At 44.6% G+C, this 18,923-nt stretch overlaps 1 protein-coding gene across 1 annotated transcript in view; it reads right to left on the bottom strand.

Moving 5' to 3' along the window:
* The window catches only part of LOC146199795 (uncharacterized), a 98,280-nt gene that overhangs the window by 25,771 nt on the left and 53,586 nt on the right, over positions 1–18,923 (bottom strand). Inside the window, exons 32-33 of the mRNA XM_084592199.1 lie at positions 10,856–10,919; positions 799–962 (exon numbers count right to left, since the gene is read on the bottom strand). Of these exons, the coding sequence (XP_084448325.1) occupies positions 799–962; positions 10,856–10,919 (228 nt within the window). The remainder of the gene's footprint in view (positions 1–798; positions 963–10,855; positions 10,920–18,923) is intronic.

Raw genomic sequence — 18,923 nt, forward strand, 5'->3', positions numbered from 1 at the left:
GTCCGCAACCAAATAGCGCTAGAAGCCGTTGTCGTTTTTAATTGAAAACTGATTGCTCGACAGGATTGTCGTCACTTGAGGGATGACGGAATCTAAGCTAAATGGTTTGCATTTGAATGAATATTTAAGGGGAGTGAGCTGAGATTCGAAACCGGTATCTTTGCATCGCTATTCAGACACGCTGTCCTAAGGCGATTCCGGCACTGTTTTTCATTGCTTCGCCGTAAAAACAAAACACACTGGTCGCATTCCGCAAACCCGCAATACATAATCATATCAGGAGCCTTGTGGATGTTTCGAGTGTAACGCATATTGCACTAATTAAACGGTGCCATCAATAAGATCGCATAGAACCCTGGAACTTTCCGTTGTGGTCGAAAATATCAAGGCATAGGGTGTAATCTCAAAGTTTGGTCTGAATTCGTTAAAGAATCTCCCCAAAAACACTTGAACATCACACAACGACAAACAAAAGCAATGATCAATAGGCTGTGGCTGGTGACAAAACAATCAGTTCACTGAGCAACACACAACCGTCCCGTGAGTACGGACCCACGAGGATCCGCGTGGAAAGACGCTGCCATGTCATACCCGTAAAGCCGGAGTTAGAGTGCTTACAAACTGTTTTTGGCATATCCGTAGGGTATGGAGTCTTTGCTATCAGAAAAATGTTACTTTCTTTTTCAGAACCTGGCGATAAATTCATACGGCAAAACAGCATTTCTGCTTAGTGCTCCCCCAGTTTCCGGAGAATCTTATGCGACTGCTGTTGGAAGAAGACCCAAAAGGATTGCTCACTTGAGAACGAGCTCAGGGGCTCTGGTGCGCAGAAGTAGGCCAATCTCTTCGTAGGTCAGGAAGAAGAGAAGCTCGACCGAAGGGAGCCTGCCTTCTCGTACCATGCGCCGCGCCAGCTCGTGGCTCACCAGCCGCAGCTGGTGGATGACACGCACTATGGCAGACTGCGAGGAAGGTATGCAAGTCTCAAGGCAAGAAGTAAAATGAGCATCTCCACAGCATTGTTTATGGCCCCTTCATTTCTTGACTCTTACATAGCGGACGAGGCCAGAGTCATTTAAAATATATAAGGCCTGTTATCTTTCCGTCTCCAACGCTGTGACGACAGCCCACTTTGACCCTCGGCCCCTCCGTGATCCAAGGGCACTGATATGTCTCCCCTAGTGTTTCAGGATGCATCAGCACGTGGTAATGCGTTTTATTGCTCTTGCGTTTGTGAATTTCGTCTGTAAAACACTTTGCGATTTTATAGTTTGAATTTGTGCGTGGCCTCCGCCAAGTGTAAAAGCCATGTGTCGGTGCTACGTTCCGAACTGCAAAGGTAACTCTGACAACGGGCCAAAATGGCGCGTGCTTTCCTTCCCGAATGAGGCCCGTAGCATTAAGTGGGAGCTTACTGTTCGTTGCGACGATGTGTACATCTGCCCTCTGCGAGATCCCAACGCATGTAGTTGTTGCAAATCAAAGCAATAGTTGAAAAGTAACAATTTCTAATCATATATGGCAACACTACCATATATGAAAAAGTCCTAACGGGGAGACTAAAAATGAAATCGACTTCATAATGTGTTCAACCCCCGCCATTATGCAAGATGTAGAGGTAATCGGGAAAGTGCGATGCAGTGACCACAGGATGGTGAGGTCCCGAATTAGCCTAAATCTGAAGAAGGAACGCAACAGATTAGTAAGAAAGAAACCCATCAACGAATTAGCGGTGAGGGGGAGGGCAGAAGAGTTCAGGATATCGCTACAGAATAGGTTTTCAGCTCTAACTGAGGATGGCGACATTACCCTAGAGGCAAAGAACAATAATTTCAGAGATATCATTACTGAGTGCGCGGTAGAAGTAGGCGGTAGGATAGTTAGAGAGGATACCGGCAAGCTGTCTAAGGAGACGAAAGATTTGATTAAGAAACGCCAGAGTATGAAAGCTTCCAATCCAACAGACCAGATCGAATTGGCCGAGATATCAAAGCTAATCAATAAGCGCAAGGTGGCCGATATAAGGAAGTATAACATGGAGAAAATTGAGCATGCTGTAAAGAACGGGGGAAGCCTTAAAGCGGTAAAGATGAAATTGGGCATAGGCAAAAACCAGATGTATGCGATAAGGGACAATGCGGGCAACGTCATCACTAATATGGAAAAGATAGTCAAAGTACCCGAGGAGTTCTATACAGATCTCTACAGTAGCCAAAGTAGTCAGGACCGTAATGAGATTGGCGGTAGGGAAAAACAGTCAGACGTTCCACCAGTGACGAAGGACGAGGTCAAGAAAGCACTAGAAACTATGAAAAGGGAGAAATCAGCTGGAGAGGATCAGATAACTACAGATTTGCTGAAGGACGGCGGGGATATCGTGCTAGAAAAACTGGCCACCCTGTATACGCAGTGCCTGGTGTCATCGACGGTAGCGGAACCATGGAAGAATGCAAACATTATTCTCATTCACAAGAAAGGGGACTCTAACTACCTTAAAAATTACAAACCAATCAGCTTACTGTCTGTTACGTATAAGGCATTTACTAAGGTAATCGCTAATAGAATCAGGACAACCTTAGACTGCAATCAAGCAAAGGATCAAGCAGGGTTTCGGAAACGGTACTCTACTATCGATCATATCCATACCATCAATCAGGTGATAGAAAAATGCTCGGAATATAACCAGCCCTTATACATAGCATTCATAGATTACGAAAAAGCATTTGACTCAGTTGAAACCTCAGCGGTGATGCAGGCATTGCGAAATCAAGGGGTAGACGAGCGGTACGTGAAAGTGCTGGAAGATATATACCGGGTGTCCCAGCTAACTTGAACCACGGGTTACAAAATAATATATCTGAGGTAGGTCAGTGAAATCAATTGCATACAACTACCAGCCTGCTTGCGCACTACAGGCAATTTTTTGTTTCGCAATTACTTAATTGGCTAATTATGTTAATTTTTCTAATTTAATAAATATCGACTTTAGACCAAACATGTGAATCGGAAACTTGTAGAGCACCTTTAGAAACCCCCATTCCATTAATTTCGATAAAGAAAGTCTCACGCGTATCTTTTTTTCCGGGCTCAAAAGAAAGCCCGCGAAATACAAATAATACCACGTGACTAGCGCATTTGAGCGCCGCGATTGTGGTGCTCTCAGTCGTGGTTTGAGCGAACGAAATCAGCTGCGGTCGTGACCCGATTGTCTGGTTGCAGCGGCAGGCAGAAATGTTGGCGATGGTTGGAGCGAGCTCGAGCTCGCCCGTCGCCACCGCGATCTTGACCAGGCCTACTCACCGCAGCAGCCTACATCACTACAAGCGGATGACGATAAGGAACCGGCTAATGAAGATGCAGCGCTTATTTTAGTCGAGTAACATGATGTTCTCTCGCCCCTGTATGCGCAGATTCAGTGGCTGATACCGTATCGCTCATCCGTTTGTCGTAACGTTCGCTGATGGGAGAGAAGCAGGCCTTGTTAGAATCTTCGTGGTGTCATCTCGCCGCTCTCGCCACTACTTGCACCGTCACGTGGGCCGGCTGTCTGACGCGGGCGAAGAAGCCATTGCAGGCTTATCGGCCTGCCGCTTTAACGGGGCCGAGACACGGCTGCCGCTAATTTCGTTCGCTTAAACCACGACTGAGAGCACCACAATCGCGGCGCACAAATGCGCTAGTCACGTGGTATTATTTGTATTTCGCGGGCTTTCTTTTGAGCCCAGAAATAAAGATACACGTGAGACTCTCTTTATCGCAATTAATCGAATGGGGGTTTCTTAAGGTGCTCTACAAGTTTCCAATTCACATGTTTGGTCTAAAGACGATATTTATTAAATTAGAAAAATTAACATAATTAGCTAATTAAGTCATTGCAAAACAAAAAATTGCCTGTAGTGCGCAAGGGGGCTGGCAGTTGAATGCAATTGGTTTCACTGACCTACCTCAAATGTAATATTTTGTATCCCTTGGTTCAAGTTAGCTGGGACACCCGGTATAGTGGCTGCACAGCCACCATAGTTCTGCATAAAGAAAGTAACAAAATTCCCATAAAGAAAGGTGTTAGGCAAGGAGACACAATCTCCCCAGTACTATTCACAGCTTGTTTAGAGGAAGTATTCAGAGACTTGGAATGGGAGAAGTTAGGGATAAGGGTAGATGGAGAATACCTCAATAATCTGCGATTTGCTGATGACGTTGCCTTGCTAAGCAACTCGGGGGATGAACTGCAAATAATAATTGATGACCTAGACAGGAAAAGTAGAAAGGTAGGCTTGAAAATCAATATGCAGAAGATTAAGGTAATGTTCAAAAGCCACGGGACGGAACAGCAGTTTACATTAGGTAGCGAAATACTGGAAGTAGTAGGCGAATATGTCTACTTAGGACAGGCAGTAACCGCAGATCCGGACCACGCAAAGGAAATAACAAGAAGAATAAGATTGGGATGGAGCGTATTTGGCAAGCACTCGCAGATTATGACTAGCAGCTTACCGGTATCGCTCAAGAGGAAAGTATACAACAGTTGCATCTTACCTGTACTCACCTATGGGGCTGAAACGAGGAGGCTAACCAAGACAGTTCTACTTAAGTTTAGGACAACCCAGAGGGCTGTGGAACGAAAAATGGTAGGGGTAACATTAAGAGATAGAAAGCGTGCAGAGTGGGTCAGAGAAATAACTCAAGTTACTGACATTCTAGTAAACATTAAGAAGAAGAAATGGACATGCTCAGGGCATGTAGTGCGAAGAGAGGATAACCGATGGTCGCTAAGGGTAACAAACTGGATTCCAAGGGAAGGAAAGCGTAGCAGGGGGCGGCAGAAAGTTAGGTGGGCGGATGAGATTAAGAAGTTCGCAGGGGTCAAATGTATGCAGCTAGCACAGAACCGGGTTAAGTGGAGAAATATGGGAGAGGCCTTCGCCCTGCAGTGGGTATAATCGGGCTGATGATGATGATGATGGCAACACTTTAGACAAGGATAGTGGTAAAATTCATGGTGGTGTGGAACTGACGCTGACTTGTTATGAGTAATTATGATTTTTTTCTCTTACATACATGATTTTGTTCCTGAGATATCGAATGCATTAAGTTTGTTGTACTTACTACAGTTTTGTCGTTTATGTCATGTGTATTTAAAAGCGCTGATGCATACTTTCAAAATCAGTATGATGACAGATCTACAGATCATTGCATTTCCTTTTGATCTACCGTTTCGACTAAATTTAGTAAGCTTAACGTTTGGCGAATTAGGCTTAGTATATTATATAGGCCATGGAATTTGTTTTATTGGCGTAATAGATAAAATGTCAGTGATATGAATGCGTATGATAAAATGCGCATAGTAGCACTAAACATTACTAGCTCCTAAAATTCCAGCTTAGAGCCCAGGTTTCATGAGGTTTGAGAGCCGGAAAAATCTGTTGTCTATATCAAATCATAATTTGTTCATACAACAGTATTCGATTCTGAAACAAAAGACCAGACTTCCTGAGATTGTGAGACGCAAGCACTCTGCAAGACATCTGTGATAGCAGCTTAAGCAGAAAGCCTTGCTGAAGAATTAATTTAACAGATACCGACTTGAAAAGTAAGGGGCACTTTGTATATGTAGCAATATTCTGTGCCGATGCAACCTTGAAGTAGCTGTGGTGCAAAGCATGTGCTAATATCGAGGATCAAATAAGTGGAACGTGAGTGAAATTTTCTGATAACAAACTTAACCAGAGGCTCTCTGATATCCCCACAGCCTGTTAAAGTCAACGTTGTTTTCTGCGCACTACGGGTATTAAAAAAGACCACTTCACAAGAATAAATACCGCAGGTAACCATTGAGGCTTGCTTGTTTCCATGACTAAACACCTGCTTTACAAATAAGGATGCCGATATTTGCAGGTATGGTCGTAAGCCTGACACGGTGCTGAGCAACATCTTGCGCGCAAATGCTAGCATGTTGTCCATACACAAATAAAGGTCGACAGCCCGGGATCCGGCATGAGGGCAGCAAATGCACCGAAGGGCAAGCTGAAACCTTTACAGCTGAATTGTCTGAGGCAATGCACACGCGAACGAATGTCTGGCGCGCATTTGTAAGTATGTAAATAATTTGCAAATATTCAAATAAAGTCTTGTGCATACTGTTCCTTTCTTATCTCTGTCTTTTCCTTACCTGAAGCCTGAAGCTTTAACTGTGCATGTGGTACGTGCCACCTCTGCGATACATATTTCTAATGCTCCCAATATTAGACGCGAAAAAATTCTCATATCCAGCGCTGCTTTCACTTTAAGGCACTGCAACTATGTTCGAGGCGCAGAAATGTTACTGCGCCTCGCGTCACTCAAACATTGCTGTCCTCCAGCTTTCACTCAAGGTCGCATGGGAATGGTGGCTGGGTTAAGATGCGTGACGTCACATAAGAAGCGCGCAGACTTTCAAGTTTTGGATGGTTTTGTCGAGGCATGCAGTGCGTACGCGTCACGTACAATCTAGTCCATACACTTTCCTTCAAGCCATGCAGTGGGACACTTACGGCACCTATAACAGCGTTTACTAGACCCCAAAGGAGCGAGTTGCGTTTACTTATCGGGCCGAAAATTGGTTACGGGTTCATGTAAATGCTGTCCAGTAGTGTCGAGTAAACTCCAGCGCAGGGGGCTCGAGGTTAGCTCGACTCGACCCTCCTGTAAGAAGCCTGTAAACGCAGTTGAGTCGAGCAAGAGTGGAGAACAGCATTAAAAGCGTCAGGGATGCGTTGAGGAGGAAACCCGGATCTGATGCCATTTGATAATTCTTCGTCTTGACGCGAGGCGCTGCCTAATCGCCGCTCGACAGGTCGAGTTGAAATAAACCCACTCAACTCGTCTCCTCAAATAAACCCCCGCAGTCGGATCCATGTAAACAGGGATCACGAGGTCGGCAAAAATGCAAATGATAAAGACATTCATTGTCACACTTCAAGAATTATGAGGCTAAAGGTACCGTCAAAGCCACGCTTGAAGGATCGAAAACAGACCCTCTGGCCTTAGGACTTTTCACCAAATATGTAAATATTGGCATGAATTTACAGGCTTGCTTCTGGTCTAAATTCAGCATATTAACCTCTTCAGGCGCTAAAAATTCTTTGCGATACGATAATGAGGACCATTTTTGGTTCTCCACGCTTCAAAGGGTGTGTAATGAAGAAATTGAAAAAAAAATTAAATTTTTCAAAAATATTTTGCATTGTCCGCTTTCGAAGACAGGGCGTCGCAATACAGAAAAGGTTGTGCATGCTACTAGCGGAAAGTTCGGCAGTGTCCGCTGCAAGATATCGGGAACAAATGATGGTTAACGAAATATTGCTTGATTTCTTAATTAAATCGTTCACTTCGCATTATACTTACTGTGAAAAAACTAAAAGCAATCCATCTCAGCAGACATGCACAAAACGATGCGGCACTTTTGGCAGCGATTCTGACATTTCGCTGTGCATCCTTCATGGCGGCAGTGATGTGAGTTCGGTGTGTTAACATGATTCAGTCAGTGGGTAGCCGTCTTACGTATGGTAGCTATCAGTAGGAAATGCGATCTGGCTTTCATCGCAACAGGCTCTGGGTACTCACTACTTGGCCGACAGCGCTATTGTGAGGTATTCTGCATAGCGCGATTAGGCTGTTCGCAAATTCAGTTTGGAAGGCCGTCATGACCAAACTACTTTTCTGTGCAACCTTCTCAGCACTTGCGTCTCGAAAGTATTCTATCCAGCTGTTGCAAAAGGCAAAAGATAAAAATAAAAAATGAGAAATTATCCTCACCTGCCAGTTTCTGGTTCTTCCCATACAAAAATTTCCTATGGTCAGCTATAGAAATCCTTTGCATGGTTGGCTATAGAAATTTGGCCCAAATATCTATAGCTGCTTCTATGGCTGTCTTTAGCTTTTTCTATAGTCTGTTCTATAAAAGTCTTCAACATGTTCTGTGGACTTATGGCTTCCTATTTACTGCAGTGTTTAGCATTTTTTGTGGTCAGGTGTAAACTTTTATGATCAGCTATATAAAATCCTTTGTATGGTCAGCTACAGATATTTGGCCCAGAAAGCTATAGCAGTTCCTATGGCAGTCTTTGTTTTTATATTGTCTATTCTATAGAAGTCTAACCTATTCTATAAACTTATGGCACCCTATGTACTACAGTCTTTAGCATTTTCTGTGGTCGCATACAAACGTTTATGGCCAGCTATAGAAAATGCCGTGTATTGTCGGCTATAGACATTTGGCCCAAAAAGCTATAGCCTTCTATATAAGTCTATAACCTATAACCTATGGACTAATTCTGGTGTCCTATTGTAAGTATTTGCAGTCTTTAGCATTTTCTATGGTCAGCTATAGAATATTCGCGCACGCGTGTGTCTATGTGCGTGCGTGTGCTTGTTGCATGCGCATGTGTGTGTGCATTTGTGTCAAGCTCTATATCTTCGGATGTTTATTTTCAATTCGATAAATAAATAACTGAAAATTGTACAGCAATCCCCACGACTAAAACCATCATGGGTCTGAGGTACTCACTGCAGGCGTACTTCCATGCGGCGACAGTGCTCCCACCAGTTATACCAAGATTGTGACGAAATCCATTTGTCGTACAGCGTTGTAGTTGATGACCTACGGTTTCTCGTTGCATGCAGCACACAACTCTTAATCAAGCTAGAGTACAAGTCGCACGAGGGATTCAAACCGACAATACATGTACGATATATGTAAGGGTGTACGCCTACTGGTCTATAGCTTTTGGTATATACAATATTCTATAGCCATCTAAAAAAAGGTATATGACTTCTAGTCTGTACCTTTAGAGGCATTGACATTTCTATAGACGGCTAAAGATAACTGTATGACTACTAGTCTATAGCTTCGAGAACATACACTTTTTTATAGCCAGTTAAAGCAGCTTATATGATTTGCAGTCTGTAGCTTTAGAGGCATTGACATTTCTATAGACAGCTAAAGATAGCTGTATGACTACTAGTCTATAGCTTCAGGTGCATACACTTTTGTATAGCCAGGTAAAGCAGCTTATATGGCTATGAGTCTCTAGCTTTGGAGCCATTTAAATTTCTATAGATGGCTAAAGATAACCGTATGACTAGTAGTATATAGTTATAGGAGCATACACTGTTCCATAGACAGCTAAGCAGCTTATATAGCTTGTAGTCTGCAGCTTTAGAGACATTCACATTTCTATAGATAGCTAAATGCAACTCTATGATTAGTAGTCTATAGCTTCAGGAACATACACTTTTCTGTAACCGCTAAATCAGCTTATACAGCTTGTAGTCTGTAGCTTTAGAGGCATTCAAATTTCTATAGACAGCTAAAGATATCCGTATTACTAATATTCTATAGCTTCAGGGGCATAAACGTTTCTATAGCTTGCTAAAACTGATTCTATGGCTTGCAGTCTATAGTTTTAGAGGCGTTCAAATTTCTATAGACAGCTATAGATAACTGAATGACTAATAGTCTATAGCTCCAGGAGCATAAACCTATCTATAGCTTGCTAAACCTGATTCTATGGTTTGCAGTCTGTAGCTTTAGAGTCATTCTGATTTCTATAGACAGCTAAAGATAACTGTATGACTAATAGTCTATAGCTTCATGGACATACGGTTTTCTATAGTTAGCTAAAGAGATTTTGTATGGTTCAGAAGCTATAGACAAAGTGGTATAGAATTTTCTATGGCTGCCTATAAATATTTCAATGGCACTTTATAGCCGACTATAAAAGTCCATAGATAGACATAGCAGACCATACACTTTTCCATTGAAGTGCATAGACCATTTTTGTATGGGTGGACCTAAGAGTGTACTGAGTGTACATAATAAAGTAGGGTTTGTCGACTTGTCGAGCTTGGCGCCTTTTGAAACATCCAAAACGGCGCTTTTATTACATTTTGGCACAGCAGGGCGCACAAATTAGGAACGTGACGCCGAACACTCAGCAAAGGTGAGTGCCGCAAGAGGCGAGTTTGAGGCGCCCTGTCCCCAAACAGGGACGCTAACATTCAGAAGTGCATGCAAGGCTGAATACGCTCTTCACAAGAATGATAACTATTATTTCACAGGCACGCACCCTTCCTCCAATAAATAAATGCTAATATTTTGGCCAGTGCAGATTCTTAACAGTGCAAAGTCACAAAAACAAGAAGCAATTACTGTTAAGGCCATAGAACGTAGCCGTGTCCACATTGCTGCGCCATTCAGGCAGACTTTCGGCTCAGTGCGCATGTTTTCAAACATTCAAAACGCCGTTCTTTATTGCCTTTTTTCGCAGCAGCCCGCAGAAAGTTCGCGTCCCCTTACAGGGACACGGCGCCAGACAGGAATAATTGGAGAAAAAAAAACTCGGGAAATACGCTACAGGGAGTATACGTTTTTCTTTACCTACGCAACCTTTTCCTGGACTTTTGAACTCATTAATAGGCCGAGTTGGAACTTAAAATGAGCAGATATCTTGTATTTCCTTTTAATATAATGCAAATTTCTTTCGTGATATCCGCAACCTAATTCACTTCACCCTTTTAAAACTCTTGCCATGCAGCTGTTGATTTTCCACCCCGTCTAGCTCTCTATTGATATGATGAACTACGAAGAGCACGTGGGCCTTGTGGTGCACTGGCGTAGTGTTTTGCCTAATGTTATTGATAAATTCATTACAGCACATCTACAACAAACACGCAAGCAATACTAAAACAGACAAGGCTTTAGCCGAATTCTGCGTTACAAAAAAGGTATTTTTGACATTCATTTCACCACCAGTTCGAAAAGAATTGTTCGGGAACACGTTTAATCTCTTACAAGTAATAAAAGTCTACAGCTCACCTTAGACGTCTCGCGTGCAGCAACGGATATCCGTGCCTTTGGAATAACAAACTTCAAGATGAGCCTGGAGGACAAGGAAAGTGCTCAATTGGTTTGCTAAATGCCACTGTATTTTGGAATAGTTATAAAGAAACAAAAACCAAGCACTCCACTCCAAGAAAAGGTGTGTGCATAACGAGCAGGTAACGTTGCTTTTTGCGCACGTTTTTTTCATCAACGCATTAAATTACCTTCTTGCACAGTCTTTTTTTTTTCTTCAGTATGCTGTCCAGCAGATCATCGGACGAGGCGCTCTTCGTCTCCACCTTCTTCTTATTAATGCGAAAGAAATAAGTGCCCCTTCCACCATGAAAGCCGTCGTTTAGCAAGTCGACACAACCTTAAAACAAACGATTTTGCACCTCCTGAGACTATCATGCATTCATCGTTGCAGGTGGTTCAGACTGGCTGTACTCCTCGTGAGCTTCTAGAGACAGCACACGTCTGGGTATAATCGAGAGAAAAACGCGCCTTGGTGAAGGTTCTACTCGACGGCGGCAGCCAGAGAACGTTTGCAAAGCAATATGTTTCTCAGTGTCTAAAGATGTCAAGAAGTTCCCTAACAATCTCCTTGCCGTCGAGACAATCTTTGGGTGGACACCATCTTTGTGTGGCAAAACTTACAGCGACGACCTGTCTAACAACGACTGGAGTCATGCGCGTGTTGTTCACCATCGAGCAAAAAGGCGACCTGTTCAGTCAGCTGAAGTCATTTTGGGAGCGTGGACCGCATTGCGATATGTACCTCGTTTTTTTTTTTTTAAATACCTTCTTTGGCCTTTTAAAAAAGTGTTTTTTTTTTATCTTGAGCTTTTGCTCTCTATTATTCATATTTAATTGGTTTTAAGCCTGGCAAAGCTTTTGCTTGTCCGGGCTCCCTCTTAATTTTTTTTTTCTCAGTTCGAGAGGACGAATAAAATGATAAAATGGGAGCAGGAGCATCTTGGAATAGCCGATACAGAAGTCACATAAGATGAAGACGGTGTTCTGAGAAGCTTCTAAGGAAACATTACTTATAGAGATGGCCATTATCAGGTCGCCCTGGCCTGGAAGAACTCCTTGGTTTAGCCGACAAAGCCATAACTGCTCCGAGGCATTGGTCGTTAACAAGAAACCTCATTAGAAACGAAAACGACATACAAGCTTACGACCCAACGCTGAGAGAATACATGATTACTGGTCACGCTGAGGAGGTCGGCGAAAATGGTGTCTCCGAAAGAACCTACCGTATATTGCCGCGTATAAGTCAACCTTTTTTTTAATGTGCTTCCAAAGGTTGGGGGGTCGACTTATAATCGGGGTCGACGTATATGCGGAGGTTTAAAGTCGGCTTATATGCGGGGTCAAAAGTAATTTCGACCGAGTCGCAGATAATATCACGCCCCGTGCGCTCGTAATTCCATAAAAGTTGTCAGACACAATGCGAAAGTGGATCTTCTTTAAACAAAACGAATTTTAATCGAAATTTGCACCAAAGGGTTGTTTTAATGCTATAACAACTTGTTATCGACAAACCGTGGGCGTTCCACGGAAAAAGGGCCAAAGCCGGGCGGGCTGGCAATGTTTGATACAAATGGAACAGCTACAAATCCAACTCAGTCCAAAACGACCACACGCGACCAGTCACATGAGCCGAGAAGCATTTTCGCATGTTGTGCAACATTGTGTGCATTTCGCCATTTCTTCTCGTCGCACCGCCTGGACAATAGCCGACGTGACAGCTAACAGCGGTGTATGTGGTTTGTGTCACTCGACGGAAGCCTTGCAAGATGCCGCCGCAACCTTGACAACAGTACAGCGCTGCTTTCAAGCGGAAAGTCATCCTCTACGCCGAGTCGGAAAACAACGTCGAAGTAGGGCGGAAGTTCGACGTCTCAGAAAAGTACGTGAGAGGCTGGAGAAAACAAAGAAATAAGCTTTTTGCGTGTGCTGCTACACGCCGTTCCTTTCGCGGGCCGAAGTCCAGACAATTCCCTGCCGTTGAGGAGGCGGTTTGAGTTTGGGTTCACGACCAGAGAAGCAAGAGCTTGAGCGTTTGCTACAATGACATTGAAGCAAAGGCACGCGCTGTCACGGAGATGTGCATCCCGCGTACCGAGTTTAAAGTGTCTAAGAAATGGGTGACGAATTTCATGAAGAGGAACGGCCGAAGCCTAAGCGACGAACGACTGTATGCCAACGGTTGCCCAAAGCCTACGAAGAAAAACGAAGCAGCTTTCTGCGCTACGTGAGTGACCTGCGGGCAACACATTCATTCCTGCTTGGTCAAACAGGCAACGGTGACCAGACTCCACTCTGGTTTGATATGCCTAGCAATAGGACCGTGTCCGCAAAAGGGGAGCGCCAGGTCCGCGTGCTGACAATGGGCAACATGCAAAACCGTTTCACGGTCATGCTATGCTGTACGGCAGATGGGCACAAGTTCCCACCATTCCTTCTGTTCAAGAGGAAAACGATTCCGACGAAGCAAAAGTTCCCGCCAAAAGTCATCGTGCGGGTGAATGAGAAGGGATTTTTTAATGATAAAATGGTCCTCGAATGGTTTTGTCTCGTGTGGTGCAGGCGCCCGGGGACACTGCTGAAGCCCTGCAGCATGGTCAGCCTGGACCCTATCTGCGGCCACATAACCGACCGTGTGAAAAAAGCGGTACCGGACGCGGGATGCGACCTAGTCATCATTCTGTGCGGATTGACACCCATTCTTTAGCGACCAAGCCATTCAAAGACCGCATCGGTGCATTCTACGAGTGGCTCCAGCAAGAAAACCCAAAGATGCTGAAGAGAGCTTCTTTGGGCGAAGTGGCTCAATTGGTCAATGATACCTGGTATGGACTACCAACAGACATTGTCTCTACGGCGTTCTTTACGTGCGGCATCTCGGCACTGCTTCCGATGACCAGCGGCAGCAGTGGCTCATAAGATGATCGCGACTGTGTCCTCACAAGCGACGACAGATGTCTCGTGAACGATAATTTTTTCTTTATGACTCGGCCTTCTAAAATACTTTTTTTGCGAGCTAGGTCCTCAGAGTGCGGCAGCGTCGACCTAAATTCGGAGTATACATTTTTTTGCCCAAAGGGGGTCGCAAGTTGGGGGGTCGACTTATAATCGGAGTCGACTTATAATCGGCAATATACGGTATTTATTACCTCCCGCATCGAGGCGTTGTCAGGCCGACTGGCAAGACCACTAAGCTGAGGGTTGTTACGACGCCTCTTCGAGCGCACGAGGTGGGCTCTCGTTAAATTATGTTCTCCCTGCTGGACCAAATTTCAATCTAACCTCTCAAACACTCTCGTCAGGCTCCTACTCACAGCATCGCTGTCATCTCCGGCATCGAATAGGCATTCCTTCATGTGCAGCTCGTGGTGAGTGACCGTGACGCTTAGCGTTTTCTTCGGTACGAGCGAGCTATTCTATTAACTTGCACCGAATGACTAGAGTGCCTTTCGGGGCAACATCAAGCCCCATTTTGCTCGCAGCAACTCTGAAGTATCATATAGGGTCAGTGCAAGATATTTATCCCACCACAGCCGATATCTTCGAAAATGACTTATATGTTCATGATTTGGTAACAAGCGCTGACACCATAATGGAAGCGGAACACATCTGGGAAGAATCGCAGCGCCATATTTACAAGACGGAGAGGCACCTGCGAAGTGGTACTAGAATGCTGCACAACTGTCGACGATGTTGTTTGAAAGTGAGAATGCACGAGGCAAACCGCCGGAGCTCAGCATGACCAAGATTCTCGGTGTCTGATGGCGGCCACATAAAGAGGAATTTGTATTTGAAATGAACATTCTGATAGATGATTTGTAATCACGGCATGGTATGACGAGGTTTTTGCTTCAAGCATCAGCACTAATTTTCGACTCCTTTGGGTTTCTTGCGCCAATTTTCCCCACTGCGAAGATTTCGTTTCAAACCGTTTTGGAGCAAGGTACGGACAGGGATTAGAAACTGCCTTCAGATATACTGAGAAATTGGGCATTTGGTGCCAACAGCTTCCTGAGATTCGACACATATTAGTCGCTCGTCAGCCTTGAAAGGAGACAATGGTAAGCTTGAGCTTCACATTTTCTGTGTTACCAGCCTGAGAGCCTATGCTGCCATCGCTTACGTCCGGACAAAAAAAATGAAGATGAGAACTTGACTGTATCTCTTTTGATGACTAAGTCTAAGGAGTCTCCGCTAAAGCGCATTGCCGCGGCTGGATATGATGGGTGCCCTGATAGGAGCTCGGTTGGCCAAAACGTTTTTCAGCAGCTGCTGAACGTGAGAGCTATTTCGATCCACTGCTGGAGTGACTCGACCGTTGCCCTGAGCTGGATAAAAAGCCCTTATTTGAAGTGGAAACCTTTCGTAGTCAACAGAGCGCAAGAGATTCAGTCTCTGACTGATCCCACTGTTTTAAATCATTACCTTGCAAAGACAAACCACGCAGGACAAACCGAGGTGGTCTCTAACATTAATAGCAGCACTTGTACAGAGCTGGAAAACGTAGTGTAAGTGCTCAGTAAATGATCTGCAGTGCACCGGAGCCACTGTTGGATTTTGAGAACATTAGTTCTTTAACCAGAGTGTTTCGTGTAACCGTGAGGGTCCAGCGCTTCCTGCATGTCTCTCGAAACCCTTTCCGGAAACAAAGGGGAGAGTTCACAGCAAGATAGCTGGCATAGGCCGAGAAGTACTGGCTTCGAATGTTACAAATGACAAGCAAGCTTCCTGGAAGCAATAAGCTCCCTTCAATTGCCATCTCCCCTGGACAAGAAATCACCCATCCTAGTTCTCAACCCTTTTCTCGACGCTGACGGCATACTGAGAGTTGGTGGCAGACTTCAACATGACGCTGAAGAAGAGGGAGCAATACACCCCGCTATACTCTCCTCAGCGCACCGGCCCGCACCATTGCTCATGACACGAGAGCACAAACGCTTGCTGCATACGGGAGTGCGAGCCATGCTATGCCATCCTCGTGAGCGTTACTGGGTACTTAGAGCAAGACAAACTGTAAAATCCATAATCCAGCGCTGCCTTCAGTGTCAGTAGCAATGCTGCGGCCCTACTGCATAGCCTGCCCCCCCCCCCCCTCCTCCCCCTTCCTTGAGACCGCGTCACATGGGCAGACCCATTTAAGATCACAAGTGTCGATTTTGCGGCCCTTTAGTTTTCGATGTGGCTCTTTTTACGTGCTCAGTAACCAAAGCAATCCATCGCGTTGTTGTCGGTGACCTCACTTGAAACTCATTTCTCGTGGCGTTCAGAAGATTTTACTCCCACCGAGGAATGCTCAGTCATGTATTCACATAAAGCTCTAACATTCCAAACAGCCCCAAAAGACCTCGCATGTTTCAAGCAACGCGTGGAACAGAAGTCCTCACCTACATCGAAAAAACTGGACTATATGATGGACATTTATTGTAGAGAGAGCTGCATAGTGGGGCGACTTTTGGGAAAGGATGGTGCGTACCCTGAAAGCCTGTCTTCGAAAAACTCTTGAAAGAAGCTGCCTCAATTTTGATGGCCTGCGCACAGTCCTAAAAGAGGTCGTGGTGGTTCTAAAGTCCCTTCCCCTTCCGTACGTCCATTCGGACTAGGAAAAGTCAGCGCCCTTAACACAAGCTCATTTCTTTGTCGGACGTCGGCTCACAGTTTGCCGTCCACAGCTGGAGCCACTTTGCGGAATCAACGCGTAAAATACTGCAAGGGAGATGTAAGCACCGCGTCGTGATATTCGATTCATTCTGGAAACGACGGAGGCGCCAATATCTTCTAGAGCTGAGGTCCGCGCACTGGACAAAACCCATGCGGCAACTAAGTACTAGGGACGACGACATTGTGCTTTCAGGCAACGAGCGGATGCCCCGCCAAGTATGGCCGCTGGCTCGAGTCACGGAGACGTTCCCAGAGAGGTATGGCAATATACGGTCCTGCATATTTCCGCTCCCAAACAGGAGGGAGCTTCGGCGACCAGTGCAGGCCCTTTTTTCTCTCGAACTGCAAGGCTAGGGTTCCGCAAGCACACAAATGGAATGAGCTGAAGCTTATTTGGGGGAGGGGGGTGTATAAAAACAGAGAGGGTGCCTTCTAGAACACTGTACTTAAGGGGTAACAGATGAGCGCAGGAAGTAAATGAAAATTCGACAAATCTTCCAGATGTCACCAACACACGTAGCAAGCAGCACAACAACCGAGCTAGCCCTTTTTAATCAAGCGAAAAACTCGAGAGAGACGAGGATGAAGCTTAGCCACGTGCCAAGCCATTCGGCCACTTGGTGGCGCCAGAAGATGGTCAGCGGTGTGGCAATATGATACGCACTTCGAACGCACAAACTAAAGCCAAGATGAAGCAGCATACCGCACATCGAGCGAAGGCCAGTGGCCTCTTGAATATGCCGAAATTACAGTTGACAGCCCTTTCCGCTTTCCGCCTTCCATGTTGCTCTCGTCTCCATTGCTCTTGTAAGTAAACCTTTAAATCTCGTAACGTAACCCATCGTGCGTGCGTAGTTCTTTGAGGCTCCTGCGTGTGCGGCACTTCAACCCGAACGTGTCACGCGCAGTACAAAGGAATTGTAATGCGGCCCTGCTAGCTTCGTTCCGCGGCGCTTACTATATCGTGAAAATTTGACTAACCTAACAAGAAAAACTAGTAACTCAACATAGGCTCCGCTACTATTACCCGTGCATGACGGGAACAAGTGCGGGGTTAGATGTGCGTTAACTTGTCAACGAACCTGGCAAGACAACACACGACGACTGATTAATGCTTCCGTATTTACAACTTGTCAGTAGACCTAAGTGTCATCTTTAATTTTATTTCGCTGAATCATAACCACTGAGCATCCGAGTGAATGTAATTAATTCCGGCTAATATTCTGAACCTAATTTAAGAAGTGGGAGGGACTGCGGCATTCTTCATTATTTATTCAGTTATCGTATGGAATCAGCCACCAGTGAAAAGAGAGAACGCGTACGAGGCGATATTGTGGTACATCAACCGCCCTGAAGTGAAAATATTATGATCCGTTTACAGACTCCCGACATATCAGGACTGATTATGGTATACAAACTGTACACTTTTCAGGCGTATCTGTCTGGAATTCACTGTCATTCTAAATCATATCACAGCGTACTTTTCTTTCATTTCATCATTCATTGAAGGCTCACTTGTTTTCAACCCTGTTTTGTTCCACTGAATAAAGCAGTTTCTATGCTCACATCATTCGTTTTTCTGTACATTGTATTCTCAGACTTCTGCAATTATTAATTTTTTTTTTTGAGTTCTTGAATATTTAGACTTTTCCATACTCTTTCTCGTTAGCATTGTACTATACGTTTTTCTTGACACACCTGTATTTTCTTCTCTAAATTACTGCCTAGTAAGCCTCGCAGCATTGCGCTTAGATGGAGGCGCGCGTGCTCTGGGAACGTTAAAGAAACGTCCCAGGAATTTATACATTTTGTCATAGGAAGGTCCCACGGAGAGTGTATACTTCGGGACCTCCTTCTTTAATACGGATAATTCATATACGTGTACCTCCCAACGAAAACCGAAGATGGTAATAAAGATTATGATGATTATGAATATGATTATTATTATTACATTACAGAGTTGAGTTGTTACAGTATGATGCGCTTCCTTGGAGTGAAGAGGTTTACGGGACCTGTTTTTTACGGAATGGTTCTCAGCATCAAAGTCAAAGTCAATTTTTATTTCATCATCAATGTCCACTGAACAGGCATGATGTTGAGGGGGGAAGCAAAAAGCCTAAAAGGCTTGAGAAAGGCATTGCGCCCCGTTTTCAGGTAATAGAGCGACGCAAAGCCTACATGACAAAAATGTATGCAAGTTTCACCGAATGAAAAAAATATATATGATAAAGCTCAAGGCAGTAAAAAAACAAAACTGAGTACAAGCACACCGGCATCAAAACAAGCCGTACAAATCACAGTGAAAATGGTGAACAAAACATGAAAACAAAAACGGAAAAAGTACGTTACACGGGAAGGCTCATACTATGAA

Source organism: Amblyomma maculatum, chromosome 2 (assembly GCF_055883805.1).
Source record: "Amblyomma maculatum isolate TAMU_Amacu chromosome 2, ASM5588380v1, whole genome shotgun sequence".
Taxonomy (NCBI): Eukaryota; Metazoa; Arthropoda; class Arachnida; order Ixodida; family Ixodidae; genus Amblyomma; species Amblyomma maculatum.